This window comes from Seriola aureovittata, chromosome 14 (assembly GCF_021018895.1).
Source record: "Seriola aureovittata isolate HTS-2021-v1 ecotype China chromosome 14, ASM2101889v1, whole genome shotgun sequence".
NCBI lineage: Eukaryota > Metazoa > Chordata > Actinopteri > Carangiformes > Carangidae > Seriola > Seriola aureovittata.
The window spans coordinates 501,816-519,226 of record NC_079377.1 but is presented as its reverse complement, the minus strand read 5'-3'; the positions used below and the strand labels follow the sequence as shown (position 1 = coordinate 519,226).

Here is a 17,411-nt window from a genome sequence, read left to right as displayed (position 1 = left end):
ATCTGTTGGACCTACAGATCATCCAATAATCGTGCTCGCAATACAACACTCTATTAACGCTGAGCTGATGTCAGAAGGGGGCTGCTGGCTCCTTTTTTGTTTGTCTGTGTGTATGTGTGTGTGAATGGGGGTGACATCTCATTTTCCAGCAAAGCTTTAGAGTCCACAGAAACCTAGTGGCACGCACACACACTCTTTGTGCACTGCCCAGATAACAGCAGCCAGCATCACTCATCAAATGCTGGAAAAGTTTATTTGTGGCTCTGGTTGAAAATGTTGATCTTATGACCGTCTTAAGCAGCTTAGGACATGTTCTACATTCCTGTTGTACTGATTGTTACCAGCCCCAACAGCATGGCTGGTATTGTTTTCACCTGTGTATGTGATTGAGAGACACCTACTGTAGCAGGAACTACCAGTGTACTCAGAGTAGTCAGATATTTATATGCTTGTGTGTCTGTTCTCCATGACAGCATCACAACCTGCAAAATACCGTCACAGTTTTATAGGTGTGTACTTGAGATCAAAATGATGGTGCAGTTCAAAGATGAGTGAGGTCAAATCCATGAGAACTGAGTGATGATGTGATAATGTAGTAATGAGTACTACGTACTTATGAACATGTTGACGGGCATCATGGCTGACAATAATCAACTGTTTTCATTTTGTTTGCAAAAGAAAAAACAGCTGAAAGCATCCAAACTGTGTCAACATATAAATGACTCAGTTTATGAATTTTATTTAAGTGGCTACAAAACTTTGTTTTTTTAGGTTGTTTGCCAATTTCACTGTTATGTTATTTAAAGTCTACACGGCGTTCTGTAAAATGCATTATAAACTTAATATTTAAGTATTTATCAGAAATGAATTTTATCATTCTTCTTATTTTCATTCAATATGTTACTTCCCTGTTCATGACCTTTTTATTTGAACCTCGCAAAACCTTTTGTAAAGTCTGTTTCATTATGAGCTCTATAGATGAATCAACCATCGTCTCTCTGGTGTTTAATAATGGTTGAGATATTTCTGCAATCATGGTTTACAGCAGTGATCGGCACCTGGAGGCCCACGGGCCAAAACCTGCCGATTGGCAATAATATCTGGCTCTCCAGATTATTTTGATATCATACTGACAGTCCCACATTTAGCTTTAATGTCCAGAGAATCTCCCCCCACAGGAAGAATGAGTGTTATACTTTTATCCATGTTGAAAGTGAATTACAGACACAGTCACATCCAGCCGCACACTGCACTGTCAGTTGGACAGTGCCTGGTGCTAAAATAGATCTCCCTCATGACAGCAACAGTTACCCAAAGAATCACTTCCTCTCAATTATGCCTACAAAATAAAAGCACAAGAAAGTTCTTTCTTTGTCACAGTGCTTTATTTTGAGCTCATTGAGATCTTTTATTCTGAAAAGTTCTGATCAAAGTTCAAAAGATTCTGTTGCTTCAAATAACCAACACCAAAAACATAACAGTTTAGTAAATCATTCAAACTTACTTCTATCTGACTGTGGGTCATGGAGCCACACACGTGAACAGTTACAACTTTCCTCTTTAGACTTTTTGATAGTGAAGTTTTTCTTTAGCTAGCTAGTTTCAATGTTTAGCTAACTCTGCACAAAAGATACCTACAGCGCGCAAACAATAAAAAAAAAAACACAAGCAATAATTTTGAAAATAAAAGTATGTTAAATAATTATTAGAATAAGCTCTGGTGCGTAACAAAGAAACTGTAAGGCATTCTCAAAATTAAAATTAAAATGATAATCATTTGTTATTCACAATATGGAAAGAGGAACTTAAGCTTGTTAATATTATGTTATTAATAACATATCTTTTCTCTTTTTAAGTTTGATTATGTTCTAGCCCGCCATCTACTGGCAAACCTAGTTGCTGACCGCTGGTTCACAGGAACGTGATGAATTAGTGGTACAGTAGCTATAAATAGCCACAGCGGTGCGTAATGGTGGCATGTAAGCATTTCTACATCCATTTATGGTTAATTGGGGAAATTAAACTTGTGGGCCCATTTCCACGGCGACTGAGATTTATAGAAATAGAATCAGGAAGGAAGAAAATGTGAGTAACAAAGACAAGAAATGGATTAGCAGTTGAACTTTAGGTTTTCAATCATTAATATGCTCCTTGGATGTTTAATGTTTGGACCTTTTTAATACCAGGCATCTGTGCCAGGAAATTAAGATTATAAAATTAAAGAAGAAACAACATAGAAGCAATTAACAGCTCCTGATGGCAGCATCAACATAATGAATAGCTATTTTGTCAGAAATGTACAATTCCCTGTACCAATGAGGGATGGATTTCTGTCAGAAGATGGTGGGGTTGGTTTCCAAAGACTGTCTTTACTAAACTGTATGTTTTTTTTCTTACAGACTACCCCAGTTCAAAGAAGAGGCCAAGAGTTACGTGGGTGCCAACATGAAGAAGGTAACACAACTGAGATGTTGAATGAGTTTGCTTATTGTTGTTGTGTATTTTTTCTCCATCATCGTGCAGCTTTTTAGGTTGCTGTCTGAACATTCTGTCTGTGGCTGTGAAATACAGTTAATGATGTCATAGCATCACTTAACTGACTGAGAAGTTTGAATATGTCCTCAATACCAAGATCAGTCACATAATCCCTGCATATTGTAATCAGTGGTTCTCTATTTACAACATCTTAGGTAAAATTACCTTGATTCATGCAACAGTGTAATTGATTGATTGAATTGATTGAACTCAAAATTTGGATAAAGACACATATTTATGGCTGTCCTGCTACTGCCACCTGTTCGGGACAATGCAACCCTTTCTAATCCTATTTCTGCCCTTTTACTTCTTTTTTGCTTTATGGAACATTTAGTTTTTGGTTTGAGTTGCCCATCTCTCTGTGTCCTTCCCAGAGTTCCCATCCTGTATCCTGAACACTCAGGATCTTATCTGTGCACAGCAGCATAGAAACACAAGTCAGTATTTCATAGAGAGGGCGCTAATGGTGCTCATATGATGGGCTCATTGTGATATTGGCAGGGTTAGTAAGGCTTCTTGGTGTGCATGAGGTTGCATCAGATTCCTATTGGACTTTGTATGTTTTTGTAAGTGCCTGCTAGTGTAAAGCAAGGACTGCAGACAAGTCAATCATATTTGGGAGACTGAGCTGGGATGTCTTGTCCTCTGCATGGGAGACCCTGGTGTTTCCCATTGAAAAGGTTATGCCCATATATTTGAATATGGACACATACACTAGAGATGTGATTCAAAACTGGAACTCAGAAAACATGCTGAGCAGTACAGTGTGGGACAATTGGAAAGGTTCAACAGGTCATGGTAACATATCATACAGGAAAGAAACTACTTTGCTGTATTCCAGTATAGTGACAGCGTGTTTGAGGTGTGGCATCTTCTTCACCTAATTTAGTACGCCAAGCCAGAATTGTCTCATTACTACCCCCTGTATCCCCTCTGTATGTCTGCTGAGAGCTGTTTTTATACTGGGTGTTTTTTTCCCTGTCGGCAACGATGAACCCATTCCACACTCAAAAAACACATTTGAACCAGCCACACAGAGTTTATGTTTTATCTGACATGTTTTCAAACAGTATGTTTTGGTAACCTGAATTGGCTTTTTAGGGCCCATGCACTGACCAGCGTGAGGACCATATTGGGTCTGCTATGTTTATTAGGGGTCCAAACCCGGGTGTGGTTGGGACCACTCATGCAAAGCAGCATTGCTCCCAGTACCTAATTTTTATTATTTATTTTTAAATTATGCTTCCATTGGTAAGAGCGGTACTGTAGAGTAGAAGTTATAACTAGAAATTTTCAGGGCTGGTATAGAATGGTGCACACATGTAGAGACCAAAAAATGACACATGTCCACCAGCAACGTCTTCCACATTGTATATTGCATATTCAAAAACCTACATACATCGAAATGTTGCCTGAACGTAGCTGAACCTCCTTATATATGCCACGCCCATTTCCACCTATAATTATACTTTGAAAATTGCTAAATATGCTAAACCTAACTTTTTTAACTCCTCCTAGGCTGTGAGTCCAATATGCATGAAATGTTGCTGATAGAATGTCGACTCTCATGATAGAAAGTCTTTCAAAGAATGATTATCCAAAAAAGTTCACACAAGTTACAAAAGAACATCTTCCTGTAGCTAGCAATCAAAATGTGCAAAAGGGTGTTTGGTCAGTAAATCCCACATTGTGCATCGCACATACAACAACCTTAAAAGATTTTCAGAATAGAAGGTGCAAGATGTACGAAAACAGGTAGGCATATGTATTATCTTTAAATCTACAAAACAAGTCTCTTGGAGCAATACCATAAACAGGAAGTCAGCCATTTAGAATTTAGGGTGCAGTTTTGGAGCATTTTTTTTTTTTTTTTTTTTTTTTTACAGGTGTTGTACTTCAATGAACTCGTCCTAGAGTTTTAACCAGATTAATTCCAAATGTGGTCAGATCTTTGTGATGCTAAATTGCAACGCTTTTGAGTTTTCATTGAATCTTCATGGTGAATATCATTGTTTTGCCATGAAAAAGGAAGTTGTTGTCTGCCCAAACTTCATATTTGGTAGGAGTCCCGGCCTGAAGCCATCCACATGCCAGTTATAGTTATAGCACTGCCTACTGGCAACAGGAAATTAGATGTTTTAGACTTTGATCTACTCATTGACCATATCCATCTCAAACATGGTCAGAAAAGCTTTAAGACCTTGATGATGCTTTATCAACAGTCCACTCTGGAAAAAACATCTTACTTGTTCATGCTGTTGTCGATGGTTGCAAAAGTGCACAGCTACATCAACCGGCATTATGCCAGCTACCGCAACATGCATAACGGTGCGAGGGCTAATCAACGGTGCTACCAGCTTAAATTATTTATTTGATTTCCTTCTAATTTTGTGCTGTTGTTCCTTCTGTGGCTTATACTAATGAAAACAAGCTACGTCCTGTGTGAATATACCCCATGAATGTTATAAACTGTATGTAGTCTTTATGTTAGGCCTTAACATTGGGCTAGAAGCATTGGTTGCCTTTTGCATGGTCTGTCTACCCACCCACTCTGCCTGTTCATTAGCTGGCTGCTCCTTTTCTAGTGGATAGAGCATATAGTGGCTATGTCTGTGTCTCCAACCCTGTGACCTGTTTGAGTCGCGCACCCCTACCATTATGCATAAACATGTATGCTCGAGTCCGTTATGTGTTGGTGCCACTGCTGACATGTTACCCATCACTAATCATGGGCACCTGCCCCCTCCCCTTCTCTTCTGAGGCTTACAATATCTTGTGGAAAAACAAACGAGTGCAGGTAAGGAAGATAACTTCAAATATTAAGGCTGGAGAATCTCTCCCCGAATCTTTCCCCTGTCCATTTTTAAGACCTAAATAACCTCCCGCTTCTTCAGTCTGTGAACTTGGCTAGAAACAGGAACTTTACATGCTGTATATAAGAAATAATCATCTGTTATTAAAGGACAAAGAAACTGATGATGCTGATTCTGGACAATCTTCATCATGATAAATATCACTATGATTGTCTGTGCTTGTAATTGCTCACATTACATTGTCCCTCCTTGAGTCATCATTTTGTTTACACCTTCATGCAAATGTCTCAGCTTATGCTTTTTCATCTGTTCTTATTTACAGGATAGAGCATGCTTCAGCAGCTTTTTTTTTTTTTTTTTAAAGAACAGTTAGATTACATCACAAAACCATAAATGTTTTTTGTAAATCAACATGAATAATCACACAGAGCCTTTTAAAACAACAGCACCCCAAATCAAAGCAGAATAAGTGGCCCTGGCTCATTTGTGTGCATGTATGTGCTCTGTTGTTTCTTCTGTTTATTGTCTAATTAAATTATGTTAATCCACAGCTGAAGCCGTCATTTTAGCCTGTTATCAAATCGAATGGTCTCTTTTGAACCCTACTCAGTATCTTCCCCAGACAACCCTGGTTACCATGGTAACCAGAAGAGTTTTATTTTATATTTTTTATGTGTATCTACCCTTTCTGTCCCAGTTATATAAGACAATAAGGTCACGGGTATGTTTGCCTCAGCTATTTTAATTAGTTTTTATTTCTTTGACCATAATTAACTATAGTGTTGCCAAAGCATGTTGTACAAGGTAACAGTGCAGCTGTTTATCTGAGACAGTCCTGTATTTCAAACAGCACTGCACTGATATAAACATTGTCTCGATGATGATGGACAGTTTGAATTATTTTTGAATAAAAAAAAAAAAAAGAAGATGAAAATCAGTTCTGTAGAAGTAGAGATATCTTCTATTTTATTCCATGCATTCTTCTTCCTTTTCAAAACCTGACTCCCACATTACCCATAATGCAACTCGACTGCCTACATCAATTGGAGTGTCGGGATGTTACGCTAGGAGTGACTAATGTAGCCTCAAACTCGGCAAATAAAGAGCAGAGGTGTGGTGAGCTCATGTCTTACTGAGTGATCCGCTGTCTCCTCTAGTTGAAGATGCGTGCTGGTGGAATGAGTGAGTCATCCAAATGGAAGAAGCAGAAACGCTCGCCAAGGCCGCCTCGCCACATGGTCCGAAGTCCCTCCGGTCAGATAGACCCAACCCAGTCCAGCACCCTCAGCAACAACAACCTTGCAGGTCAGAGACAGTCTTGTGATTATCGTAGAATCACAATCATCAGTGATGGACTCCTCTGCTTTCAGGACATTATGGAGGCTGGTGTCCCATCAAATTGGTTTTTTTCTGTTCTCTTCTTGTCACATATTTACCCCGTTGTCTGCTGCAAATTTTCTGATGGAAAACCTACATCTAAAATGACCTCAATCCAACTGAACATCTATGAAAAGACCAGAAACATCAAACCTAAGGGAATACAGCCAAACTACCAGTGTTGTACCAGAGAGTGTAGAAGCCTCATTAAGAGCTACAGAAAGCAGAGATGTGCTACAAAATATGAGCTTCAGGGTACCACTGTTTTAGAGTGTCATTGTTGTATTATTTAAATGAACATGTTAAAATCAAAAGCAATGTGTCTGTTGTGTTAAATATGGAGTAGAGAATAGTGGATGACAGTTAGTTTGGTCAGCTTTACCTAATTTCAAAGAAAACTGTGTGAAGTGGGTAAATGGTGAAACAAAACATTTTACACTATTGTGTAACTGCATCTCTTTTGTTAGGTGGCGTCCCATTCATTGAGCAAGGCTTGTCCACCTGTAGCTTAACAGCCTCAGACAGTGCTGGCTCATCCATTTCCAGCCCTACAACCACAGACAGTGGCCTGGAGACCTGTTCCAAAGCCACCTCCAGGGAAGACCTTTCTGACCTGGAACAGTGTAGCTCATCTGCAAACACCCTCAGCTCTGCTACCACACTCCTGGGGCCTGAGCCCAACTCTCTGGATGCACAAGTAGGACTATTTGGAATATACTGTATCAATAAGAAGACAAATAATATCTGTGCATATGGTCTGTTTTTGCACCACAAATATTAAACTTATTTGATCAATAACATTTGTAGATTTTCCCTGGTGCCACTTTTCAGTTTGTGAAATTGTATCCATTGTTTCATCATGGCTTATGATTTGTCTTGTCATTCCATTTGGTGTAGTCTGAGGGCAGGCAGGTCGAACCAGCTCAGTCAGCCTCAGTGGAGTCCATCCCTGAGGTTCTGGAGGACAAAGACTCCGTTACAGAGCAGTCAGACAGCACCTCTGTCCATGACATGGACTATGTGAACCCTCGAGGAGTCCGTTTCACACAGTCTACACAAAGAGACGGTATGGATACTTAAGTGTTTTAAACCCTTCGTGTAATCATACTGTTTGATTGTGAGAGCTCCACATTGTACATAAACAGTGTTTTCTTTCTTTCTTTACCTGTCATCTCCACACTTAAGAAGTTCTTTGTTGATCTCCCTCTTCTTTTGCCTCCCTTTTAGGAGTGTCCCTCATCCCTTATGGCCTCCCATGTCTAAGGGAGCTTTTTCGCTTCCTGATCTCACTGACAAACCCCCATGACCGCCACAACACTGATGCCATGATGCACATGGGTCTGCAGCTGCTGACTGTAGCACTTGAGTCAGCACACATTGCTAACTACCAGTCATTACTCGGGCTTGTCAAAGATGAGCTCTGCAGACACCTCCTACAGGTGAAAGAGAATGTGTGTTCTTGTGTTGTCTGTTAAATTGATAAGGGAGAAGGTTCTAAATTAATGACAAATCCTATGAGGAGGATTTTTTTGACCAGTTTTCTCTGATTCAGATTCTGTTAGATTCACTTGGGAACAATTATACATTGTTATATGTTAAATTATATGTTTAAATTTATCAACCGTGCAAATCCTTGTTTTAGTCTTTTAAAGGTACTTAAAATGATGCTTTCCTATTTTTACCATGGTGTATTGGTTTGTTACGAGGACCAATGAGCTCTGCACTTTGCTATCCATCAGTTTGTTTAAGTAATCTATGAATTTAAGGAGGCTTATTGTGTCATTTTCTGATATTCCAGCACAATGTTAATAATTTTGCCTTCAGCCAAAATTCAGTGGCAGTAAATGAGTGAACAAAATCAAAAATGATATTTGGAGAAAGTTGATTTTCTCTGTTTATATTTTGATGGATGTTTTGTGATTATTTGTGTTTGTGTTGTAGTTGCTGAGTTTTGAGCGGATGAACCTGTATGCTTCCTCCATACGAGTTTGTTTCTTGCTTTTTGAAAGCATGAGACTACATCTAAAGTTTCAGCTCGAGGTAACAAGTTATTTTAATATTTATTCCATCAAATGATGATTATGTTTATTGTTTATTGTTCAGTTGTCACTTATAGGTACTCATATGTAATTGAGATATATGATAAGATTGATCCCGAGGACCCAATAAACATTAACCTGTGTGCTGAACTGGCAGATGTACCTAAAGAAAATGATGGACATCATCACATCAGAGAACATTAAAATGCCCTATGAGATGAAGGAGATGGCTCTGGAGGCTCTGGTACAGCTGTGGAGGATTCCCAGCTTTGTCACCGAGCTGTACATCAACTACGACTGTGACTTTTACTGCTCCAATCTCTTTGAAGACCTCACCAAACTGCTGTCCAAGGTAGCACCCCCTACGGGATCACATTTAAGCATATTGATGACAAAGATTTTTAAATTCTTGGTATTCAAAACATCATGAGTTCTTTGTCGTAGTGAGATTGTGACTCGCTTTGTGTCCATCATGAATCTTAAACAATCGATCTTCTAAATTTGTCACATTGTGAATTGTTGTGCAGGTTTTAGTGGGTAAAGAGGCAGAGTTACATATACTTACACAGTTGTATTCAGGTATGATCTGAAATATTTATTTATGAGTTTCTCTTTTCCTTTAATTTGAGAGCAATCATGTCTGAATAAACAAGAAAAAAAAATCAAATAATGACATTGCTTCTACCATTATTTTGTAGTGCAACAAATAATGTCACCAGTGATTTGATTATTTAAAAACTTGGTTATCTGCAGGTCTTGAAAAATCTTGAAAAACACTGATTTCAGTTCCCTTGAAAAAGAGACAAATACTTTGTCATATTAAGCATACTTAATTACTTAACTACAAATAACTGGACAACAGACACAGCTCTATCTCTGTGTTTGCTTCTGCCCCAGCTGGCTCTCCCACAGGAGCATGGTGGCTGCTGTCCCCCTCCTCCTCTCCTACAGCTCTCTCTTCCTGATCTTCACTGGTTATACCCTGGAAATTGAAATAAATAAATTGGATAGTTAATCACACTGGTTGGGCTGTTTAGCTTTCCCAAGTGTGTTTTCAAGTTACACTGTTTTGCTAATACCTCTGTTCTAAACTAACCTCAGGTAGGGCCTTTAACTCTTTGAAAATATTTGTCAATGTTCATGTGGATGGAAGTGGCAAGCATTCAGTGTCAGAGACAAAGAATTAACATTAATGTTATGTACAGCATGCTAGCCTCCACAGCCCAGCTGTATTATAATGCTGTCTTCTCCGCAGGGAGAATCAATCCCTCCTGCCCATGAGTGTGCATTGATGGGCAAAGAGAGGCTGAGCCAATCTATGAAATAAGATTTTACCCATTTGAAATAGTTGTGTGGCCACAATTAAATCAGTGTATGGGAAACATTGAGCTCTGTGACAAGGCAATTTTTAAGACACCAAATGTCAAATTATTAAACATCAAAATGTCAATCTAGCTTCATGGAAAGACATTACCCTTGTTTTATTTTAGGCCTCTAATTATGGTTGTTTGTCAAAAGTGTTTTTACAGAAAAATGTATCCCCTCTTGCTATAGAATGCATTCCCAGTGTCAGGGCAGCTCTACACCACCCACCTCCTGTCACTGGAGGCTCTACTCACAGTGATCAACAGCACTGAAGCGTACTGCCAGGCCAAAGTACTCAACAGCACTGCTCAACAAGACCAGTCAGAAACTCTGCTGGCAGAGGGAGAAGGTTCAGCCAAAAGTGGAGCAGAGACTACAGCTGGTAAACACACACCTACACATATCTGACTCTGATTTCGGGGACAATTGACTGTATAATACTGTATAATACTAATAAAATCTTTTTTTAAATTTAAATATATATTAATTAACAACACAAATGTCAGACACCAGTAGCTTCAGTGCAAAAATGTCATCATTGGCCTTGATAGTTGTTTTTTAATGTAACATATTTTCCTTCTGTTTTCAGATCTTAATAGACTGGGCAGTACCAATAGTATGAGTCCTCCACAAGCTGAGAACGTACCAGTATGTCCACCAACCAGTGGACATCTGATGGCAGAGAAGATGAAACTGGGTCGACAGGATCAAGGAGACAGTGATGCCGGTGAGACTTTGTCTTTTTGTCATTGGATGGAAACTGTAAGTTGAAACTGATATAAATTTTCCATTTTTTATCCAGTTGAGAAGAGAGGCCCGAAGAAGCCTCAGCGTTTCTCATCATATTTACCTGACTCCCAGGAATTAATGGAAATTAGAACAAAGAAAAAAGTGAGTGGTATTGATTTCTTTAGATTAGCTGTAATATTACACATCCACAGCCGGTTATAAAACCTACTACTACACCTTCAAACTGCTTTTCTTGTCATGCGCCCAGTTGCTGATCACAGGCACAGAGCAGTTTAACCAGAAGCCCAAGAAGGGAATCCAGTTCCTGCAGGAGAAAGGCCTCCTCAGTAACCCCATGGACAACAACCAGGTGGCCCAGTGGCTCAGAGAAAACCCCCGACTGGACAAAAAGATGATTGGCGAATACATCAGCGATCGCAAGAACATGGAGCTCCTGGACAGCTTTGTGAAGTAAGCTGCTCTCACATATGCACTGCAACCCTGAGCTTTTCTAGACATTACTTGAAGCAGCTGCATGTGAACACAAATGTCTGAAGCAGTGAAACAGACATTAAATGGACTTTACCCTGCCAGCTCCCTAGTATACAGTCTTAAGTATCTACAGTATTGAGCGAATGTGTAAATAGAGCAGGTCATTGTCTCAGAATTCACAGCAAACAAGTGGGTGTGTTGATGGTGATTCTATCAGCCACCCCTCATCTAAACTATACAGAGTATTTCCTGTAGGTGAGAACGTGGCTCACATAGACAGTCTCCTGTTATGTGCTGCATGTGTGAACAAGCAAATTCATATGTGAAAATGGCTGTAAGGTGAAACTCCAGGGCATGTCCTGCATTTGCTGTTCATGTGAAAGTTACTTTACAATCTGGTCTTAAAGGGGTGCAGAGGTTTTGGTTCCCATGATGCATTGACATGTTTAGTGTAATAACTAAATAATAATAATAATAATAATAATAATAATAATAACTAAAGTGTAAAAAAAAGAAATTGTTTTAATAATGTGAATCTTTTTTGCAGCACATTCACCTTCCAGGGGCTGCGCATTGATGAAGCCCTGCGGCTCTACCTGGAGGCTTTTAGACTACCTGGAGAGGCTCCTGTTATCCAGAGGCTCCTGGAAACCTTCACAGACAACTGGCACGTAAGGCACATTTCCTCTGCTTGTTAAAACGTTTTAACAGTTCTTTATCACTTATCAGCATCATTTTGACATTCAGATTAATACAGAAAATCCAGAGATGTGGGTTGACTGTTCTACACTCACTGAGCACTTCATTAGGAACACCTCTTCACCCACTTATTCATGCAATTATCAAAAAAAAACTGGAAGGAGGAATTTTGCAAACACATCAGGTTCCCATATGAAAGAATGGACTTTCGTTTGACTGGCATACCTCATATAGTGGATGGGGCCTTTATTTAGCTCAACTGCAGAAAAATCTGACCTTCAGTTGAGACAGGCCTTTACTTTTAATCCCCTCTGTTTGATAAGTATAATTTGTCATATTTTGGTACAAATCTTTGTGTGGATTGCTCCCATTTGCCCTGTTAAAGTTTCTGCATTATGCTGTAAATACAAACTCAACTTCATTTTTTAACAGGATTTTTACTGTGAAACATCTGTAGGCACAGAATATGCAACAACTGGATGCTTTAAAGGACAACAAAAGACAAGTGGATACACACACTTTTTGAGTATTCCAAAAGAACTAAGTCTTGAAAGCATGTTAGGCAAGATTATAGCTTGATTTATATTGTTGAATTTATTAAATAAAAGCTGTAGAAATGTGCATTATGCTTGACTGGCATTCACACTATATGACAGACACCAGGAGTTTATCCACCTTTGCTTTTTTTAAGCAGTACTCTGGTACTGACTTTTATTTGTTCATCTCAATCATGCCCCCGGCCATTAGTGGAGACGGTATATACACAGAGCTATGTGGAAACAAGGCATTAAAAGCTGAGACTTGGCACTGTAATGTAGTGTCCATTATTTTATTTCAAATTGATGGTGCCGAAGCAGAACCTGGAGTTCAAATACCTGTCTGGACTTTACTTGTGGTTTCCAAAACAATGACTTCTTTGTTCCACTTATGACTGGGTTCTGCCTGCTGTATACGCCATCTCTTATAGCACAACTGAAATTCATGTCTGTTAATTCAGACCTGGTGCCTTCATTACACACACACACACACACACACACACACACACACACACACACACACACACACACTGCCATTTCCATTCAGCAAAGCCACCCTGGCCCAAAAGCTCTTTTCCATCATTTGATAATTCCAGCTGTTGTAAAGGTGGTGAATATATAAATCAAATAGTGACACATGATTAACCCTCCAGAGTATAGTAGTAGGATGACATAAGTGTTATCACAGACACACATCCACAAAGATGGACAAGGGACAAACTCCACAGGGGAGAACATCTGACTTCTCAAAATAGCTGGAGGCGCCGTGTGACCTGGAAACTATTCATAGTAAAGGCCTTTTCGTAGGCGGACCACATACACACAAACAGTAGCCTTGAAAGAGTTGATGAGTAATTTTAAGCAGTGACACTGGAAATGAGATTTCCACTCTATGGGGTCACTGTAATATCAGCAGGATACAAAGTTAGCTGTTGTGGAACATAAAGTAAACAGTATTCAGTTCGAAACAAATGGCTTTAAACCTCAGATGATGTACTATTCATTGTGTGCGTTATATTGTGTGTGTGTGTGTGTGTGTGTGTGTGTGTGTGTTCGTAGAAAGTCAACGGCTCTCCCTTCATGACCAATGATGCAGGCTTTGCCTTGGCCTACGCTGTTATCATGCTGAACACTGACCAGCACAACCACAACGTCCGCAAGCAGAATATTCCCATGACTGTGGAGGTGAGCAATACACGTGAATACACACACACACACACACACACACACACACACACACACACACACACACCATGTCCTGTGTATGGTGGAGTTTTGTGTTGTATTTAAGACTCCGACCGGTAGTTGGCAGCAGGCTTCGACCATTTGACTCTCCCCCTCCTTCCACTCCTCTCACTAGACGAAGAGATCTCGCGAGAGTACAGGCCTCCCGCGCCTGCAGAGCACATTAAAATATTGCATTCTACAAATTCACAATTATGCAGGTTGGACATGTGTACTGATAAACTTTTGGCTTTTCACTTGCTAAGATTTCATTGCACTTACTTACGGTGACTACGAGCGTAGTTCACATGAACTCGGGTAATCTTCAGGTTATTTGTTTCACGTCTCCACTCTGCCGTGAGGCGCCATGTTTGCGCGAGTATGTTTTTGTGCGCAGTGGTAGCACACAGAGCAGTGGCAGAGAGAGTCTGCGGACTAGATGCAGAGTGAGGGGGAAATATGCGTTTTTTAAAAAACTGATCCGCAGAGATCTCTTTTCAAAATTAAACAGACCAGATTAAAATGCTAAAACGTTAGAAATCTGTGTTTCTCCGACAGACACAGGACGTTAGGAGGGAAAGAGTAGCGGCTGGAAATGCTTTAATGTCCGGCACTAGGGGAAAACCCTGTGTCGCGGCTACTTGCAGACATGACCCACGTACAGTGCTTTGCTCACAGTCTGAATCTCAGCACTCAAATTGCCAACAGTGGGATCAGACATGCTACAACCATTTCCAGACGCAGCAACGTAGCTTGCCACCAGCTAAAGCACAAACAAATTTCCAACTGTTCTGAGTCTAAAGGCATAAAAATAAACAAAAAAAATTGTTTATGCATATAACATGGTACATTCTTTATACAATGAGAGTTTTTTTCTAAAAGTAGACTATTTTGAAATTTTTTTTGCAATATACCATCTTCCCAATATATCTTATCGTCACATGCCTTCGGGGATATGTATCGTATTGCCAGATTTTTGCCAATACACAGCCCTGCTGACCACATTGGTCTGGCAAGTTATGTGTTTGTTAGGTTGATAGAGGAGTGGTTAAGGTCCAATCTCAATAAACTGAGATGGCAAAATAAGTAACGTTCTGAATCACCGAAGTGTTGGCCTGTGTGCTAATGCAGTCCCACCCAAATGGTAATATAAGGCTCTGTGATGGCAACAGAGCCTGACCCCTGTGACATCAACACCCCCCTCCTTCTTTGCTGCCTGTATTTCTGGACAACAGGTAGACCCCCCCCCTCCCCTCTGAAACTGGCTAGACATTGGACAGCCTTGCAATTTGGCATGTCAAAATTCAGGTTGAAGCTATTTTCAGTCTGACTCTTCCATTAAACTGCCAACAATGAGAATTACCGAGTGCTCACAGTTATAAAGTACTAAACTCCAGCTGAATGCTATTGCTGATAATCATAATTGCTGTATTGAGTTTGATGTGTGCACCACTGTGTGTATTTATGAATGACTGGTTTAACAGGCAAAATTGAGATTGATCCAAGATTGATGAAAAACGAAGTCCAAGAGTGGCATTTATTTTTTCCACTGATATGGTCTGTGAGGATATTTAACCATTGATTGATGTTTACAGTTTGTTTGTTTTCCGATTTATCAGGATGACGTGTCTGGATGACGATAGCTATGGCAGCCAGTGTACGTTTTGTTTATTTTGGTGGAAGGTCAACTGAGGACAAATTGCCAAGTATGCATAATGACGGGGGAGATGCACATAAGGTCGACACATCCCTCAAAACAAAACACAGATAATTGTTCACTCAAAACCTACTGCTCTGTTCTTCTAGTACCTACACGCTCTGACATCCTCAACACTGGCTCTGCTGCTAAATTCTGTGATGCTTTTAATTCCATTATATCTCCTTTCAATCCAGATGCTCTGTTAACTTTGGTTAACAGTCAATTCCTACCCATCCTCGACCAAAGTGCTCCATTTAAAACTAGGAAACAGAATTTCTGAACAAACAAAAAGGTTTTGGAAAAAGTCATCCCATCTCAACTGATATCTTTAATGAACAATATCAGTGTTTTTAGCAGTTTCCGGTCTGGTTTCAGAGCATGTCACAATGTTTTTGACTATTTTTACACTGACGATACCCATTATACACATCTTTAAACCAACAAATCGTTGCAGCCAAGCAAATCCCTCATCTTGCCTCTGATATTAAATCACGGATGTCCCTTATTTTTCTTAAATTTAACAATCATAAGTAATTTTTTTGGTCCCCCTAACTCCATCAGCTATGTTAGAAGTAACCATGGTGCTCTGTCAAATGCTGGCTGCAAGGAATCTAGGCATAATCTTTGACACTAACCTCTGTTTTGATAGCCAAGTCAAAAATGTAATTTAGTCTTGTTTCCTCCAGCTCAGGACAATATCTAAAATGAGGTCTTTTTTTATCAACTGCCCATCTATGAAAAGTTGCACATGCTTTTATCTATTCTCAGCCCAATAATTGTTAACACACTTTACTCAGGCATCAGCCAAGGCTCCCTCCTCTGTCTACAGCTGGTACAGAATCCTGCTGCAGGACCACATCACCCCTGTACTTGCCTCTTTACACTGGGTCGCTGTTAGATTTCGTATTGATCTTAAAATTTTATTGCTCACCTTTAACCTGTTAAGCCCTAAGGATGCTTGGGGGTATGCTTCCTAAACAGACATACCCAAAATAGTTCAAGAGTAGCTCAACAACTATGAGGTCCAATTGCAAGAGCTTGGTCACTATGGATAGGTAAGACCTCAGAGAATTTATTCCATTCCATATCAGTAACATTGTGACTGTTTCTATAGCTGAGTCAATTGTGATAAACTAAAGGAAAAACTTAATTTTTTTTCCTCTCCTAGAATCTATTTAAAATTAGACAATGGATAATACCATGATAACAATGGTCCCATGCACTTGGATGCCACTGATTTTATTCAGCAACTTCACGATTACAACTGTAACAATGTGGGTAGGAATACCACAAAGCACACAAATTCTACAAAGGATTTAGTAGGGATGGGGCCAGGTGGACTCTCCATTTGGACACTTGGAGATAGCTAAGGTACCCAAAGTGTGCCAAAGGGGTTTTTTTACCTCTTGAGAGGAAATCTGGCTACAAAATACTAATGATTTCCACTACAGTAGGCAGTGTACACACAATACAACCCTTAGCCACTTCATTTACCCTGTGCATCATCAGATTCTACCATTGTGTGTAAAAAACTAAATTGTATAATTTGGTCTCCACTTTGCCACTGAATCTCTTCTAGGGCATTTAAAATGCTTTATTATGTTTATTCTACATCGTAGACATTGTAAAAGTGAAAAATAAACATAAAACATACTATATACAAGTTCAAAATACAATAAAGGTTGAATCGGCCATGTATCACGCGTAAAATCCCAATCTGTTATGAAAGTCTCTTTTCCTTACGCACTGGGGTAGTATCACGAGGATGCAAGTCTCATAGGAGTGTGACATAACATTTGAAACCTCATGAGATGTAGAAAACGATAGCACTTTGTGTTTAAACTGCAGTACCTCCAAACGTGTGCTAGATGACAACAAAAGGCTGTGTATGAAATTCAGGCTT

General features: G+C 39.6%; 1 protein-coding gene across 3 annotated transcripts in view; it reads left to right on the top strand.

Moving 5' to 3' along the window:
- gbf1 (golgi brefeldin A resistant guanine nucleotide exchange factor 1) overlaps positions 1-17,411 on the top strand; it is a 106,608-nt gene that overhangs the window by 56,340 nt on the left and 32,857 nt on the right. For 2 of the 3 annotated variants that reach the window (XM_056395562.1, XM_056395561.1), the window contains exons 8-20: positions 2,400-2,454; positions 6,506-6,653; positions 7,193-7,422; positions 7,623-7,791; positions 7,953-8,164; positions 8,667-8,765; positions 8,922-9,116; positions 10,319-10,511; positions 10,719-10,856; positions 10,932-11,020; positions 11,127-11,329; positions 11,898-12,021; positions 13,645-13,770. In XM_056395562.1, the coding sequence (XP_056251537.1) occupies positions 2,400-2,454; positions 6,506-6,653; positions 7,193-7,422; positions 7,623-7,791; positions 7,953-8,164; positions 8,667-8,765; positions 8,922-9,116; positions 10,319-10,511; positions 10,719-10,856; positions 10,932-11,020; positions 11,127-11,329; positions 11,898-12,021; positions 13,645-13,770 (1,981 nt within the window). Of the gene's footprint in view, positions 1-2,399; positions 2,455-5,296; positions 5,333-6,505; positions 6,654-7,192; positions 7,423-7,622; positions 7,792-7,952; positions 8,165-8,666; positions 8,766-8,921; positions 9,117-10,318; positions 10,512-10,718; positions 10,857-10,931; positions 11,021-11,126; positions 11,330-11,897; positions 12,022-13,644; positions 13,771-17,411 lie in introns of all 3 variants that reach the window. The other variant, XM_056395563.1, reaches the window with a different exon arrangement.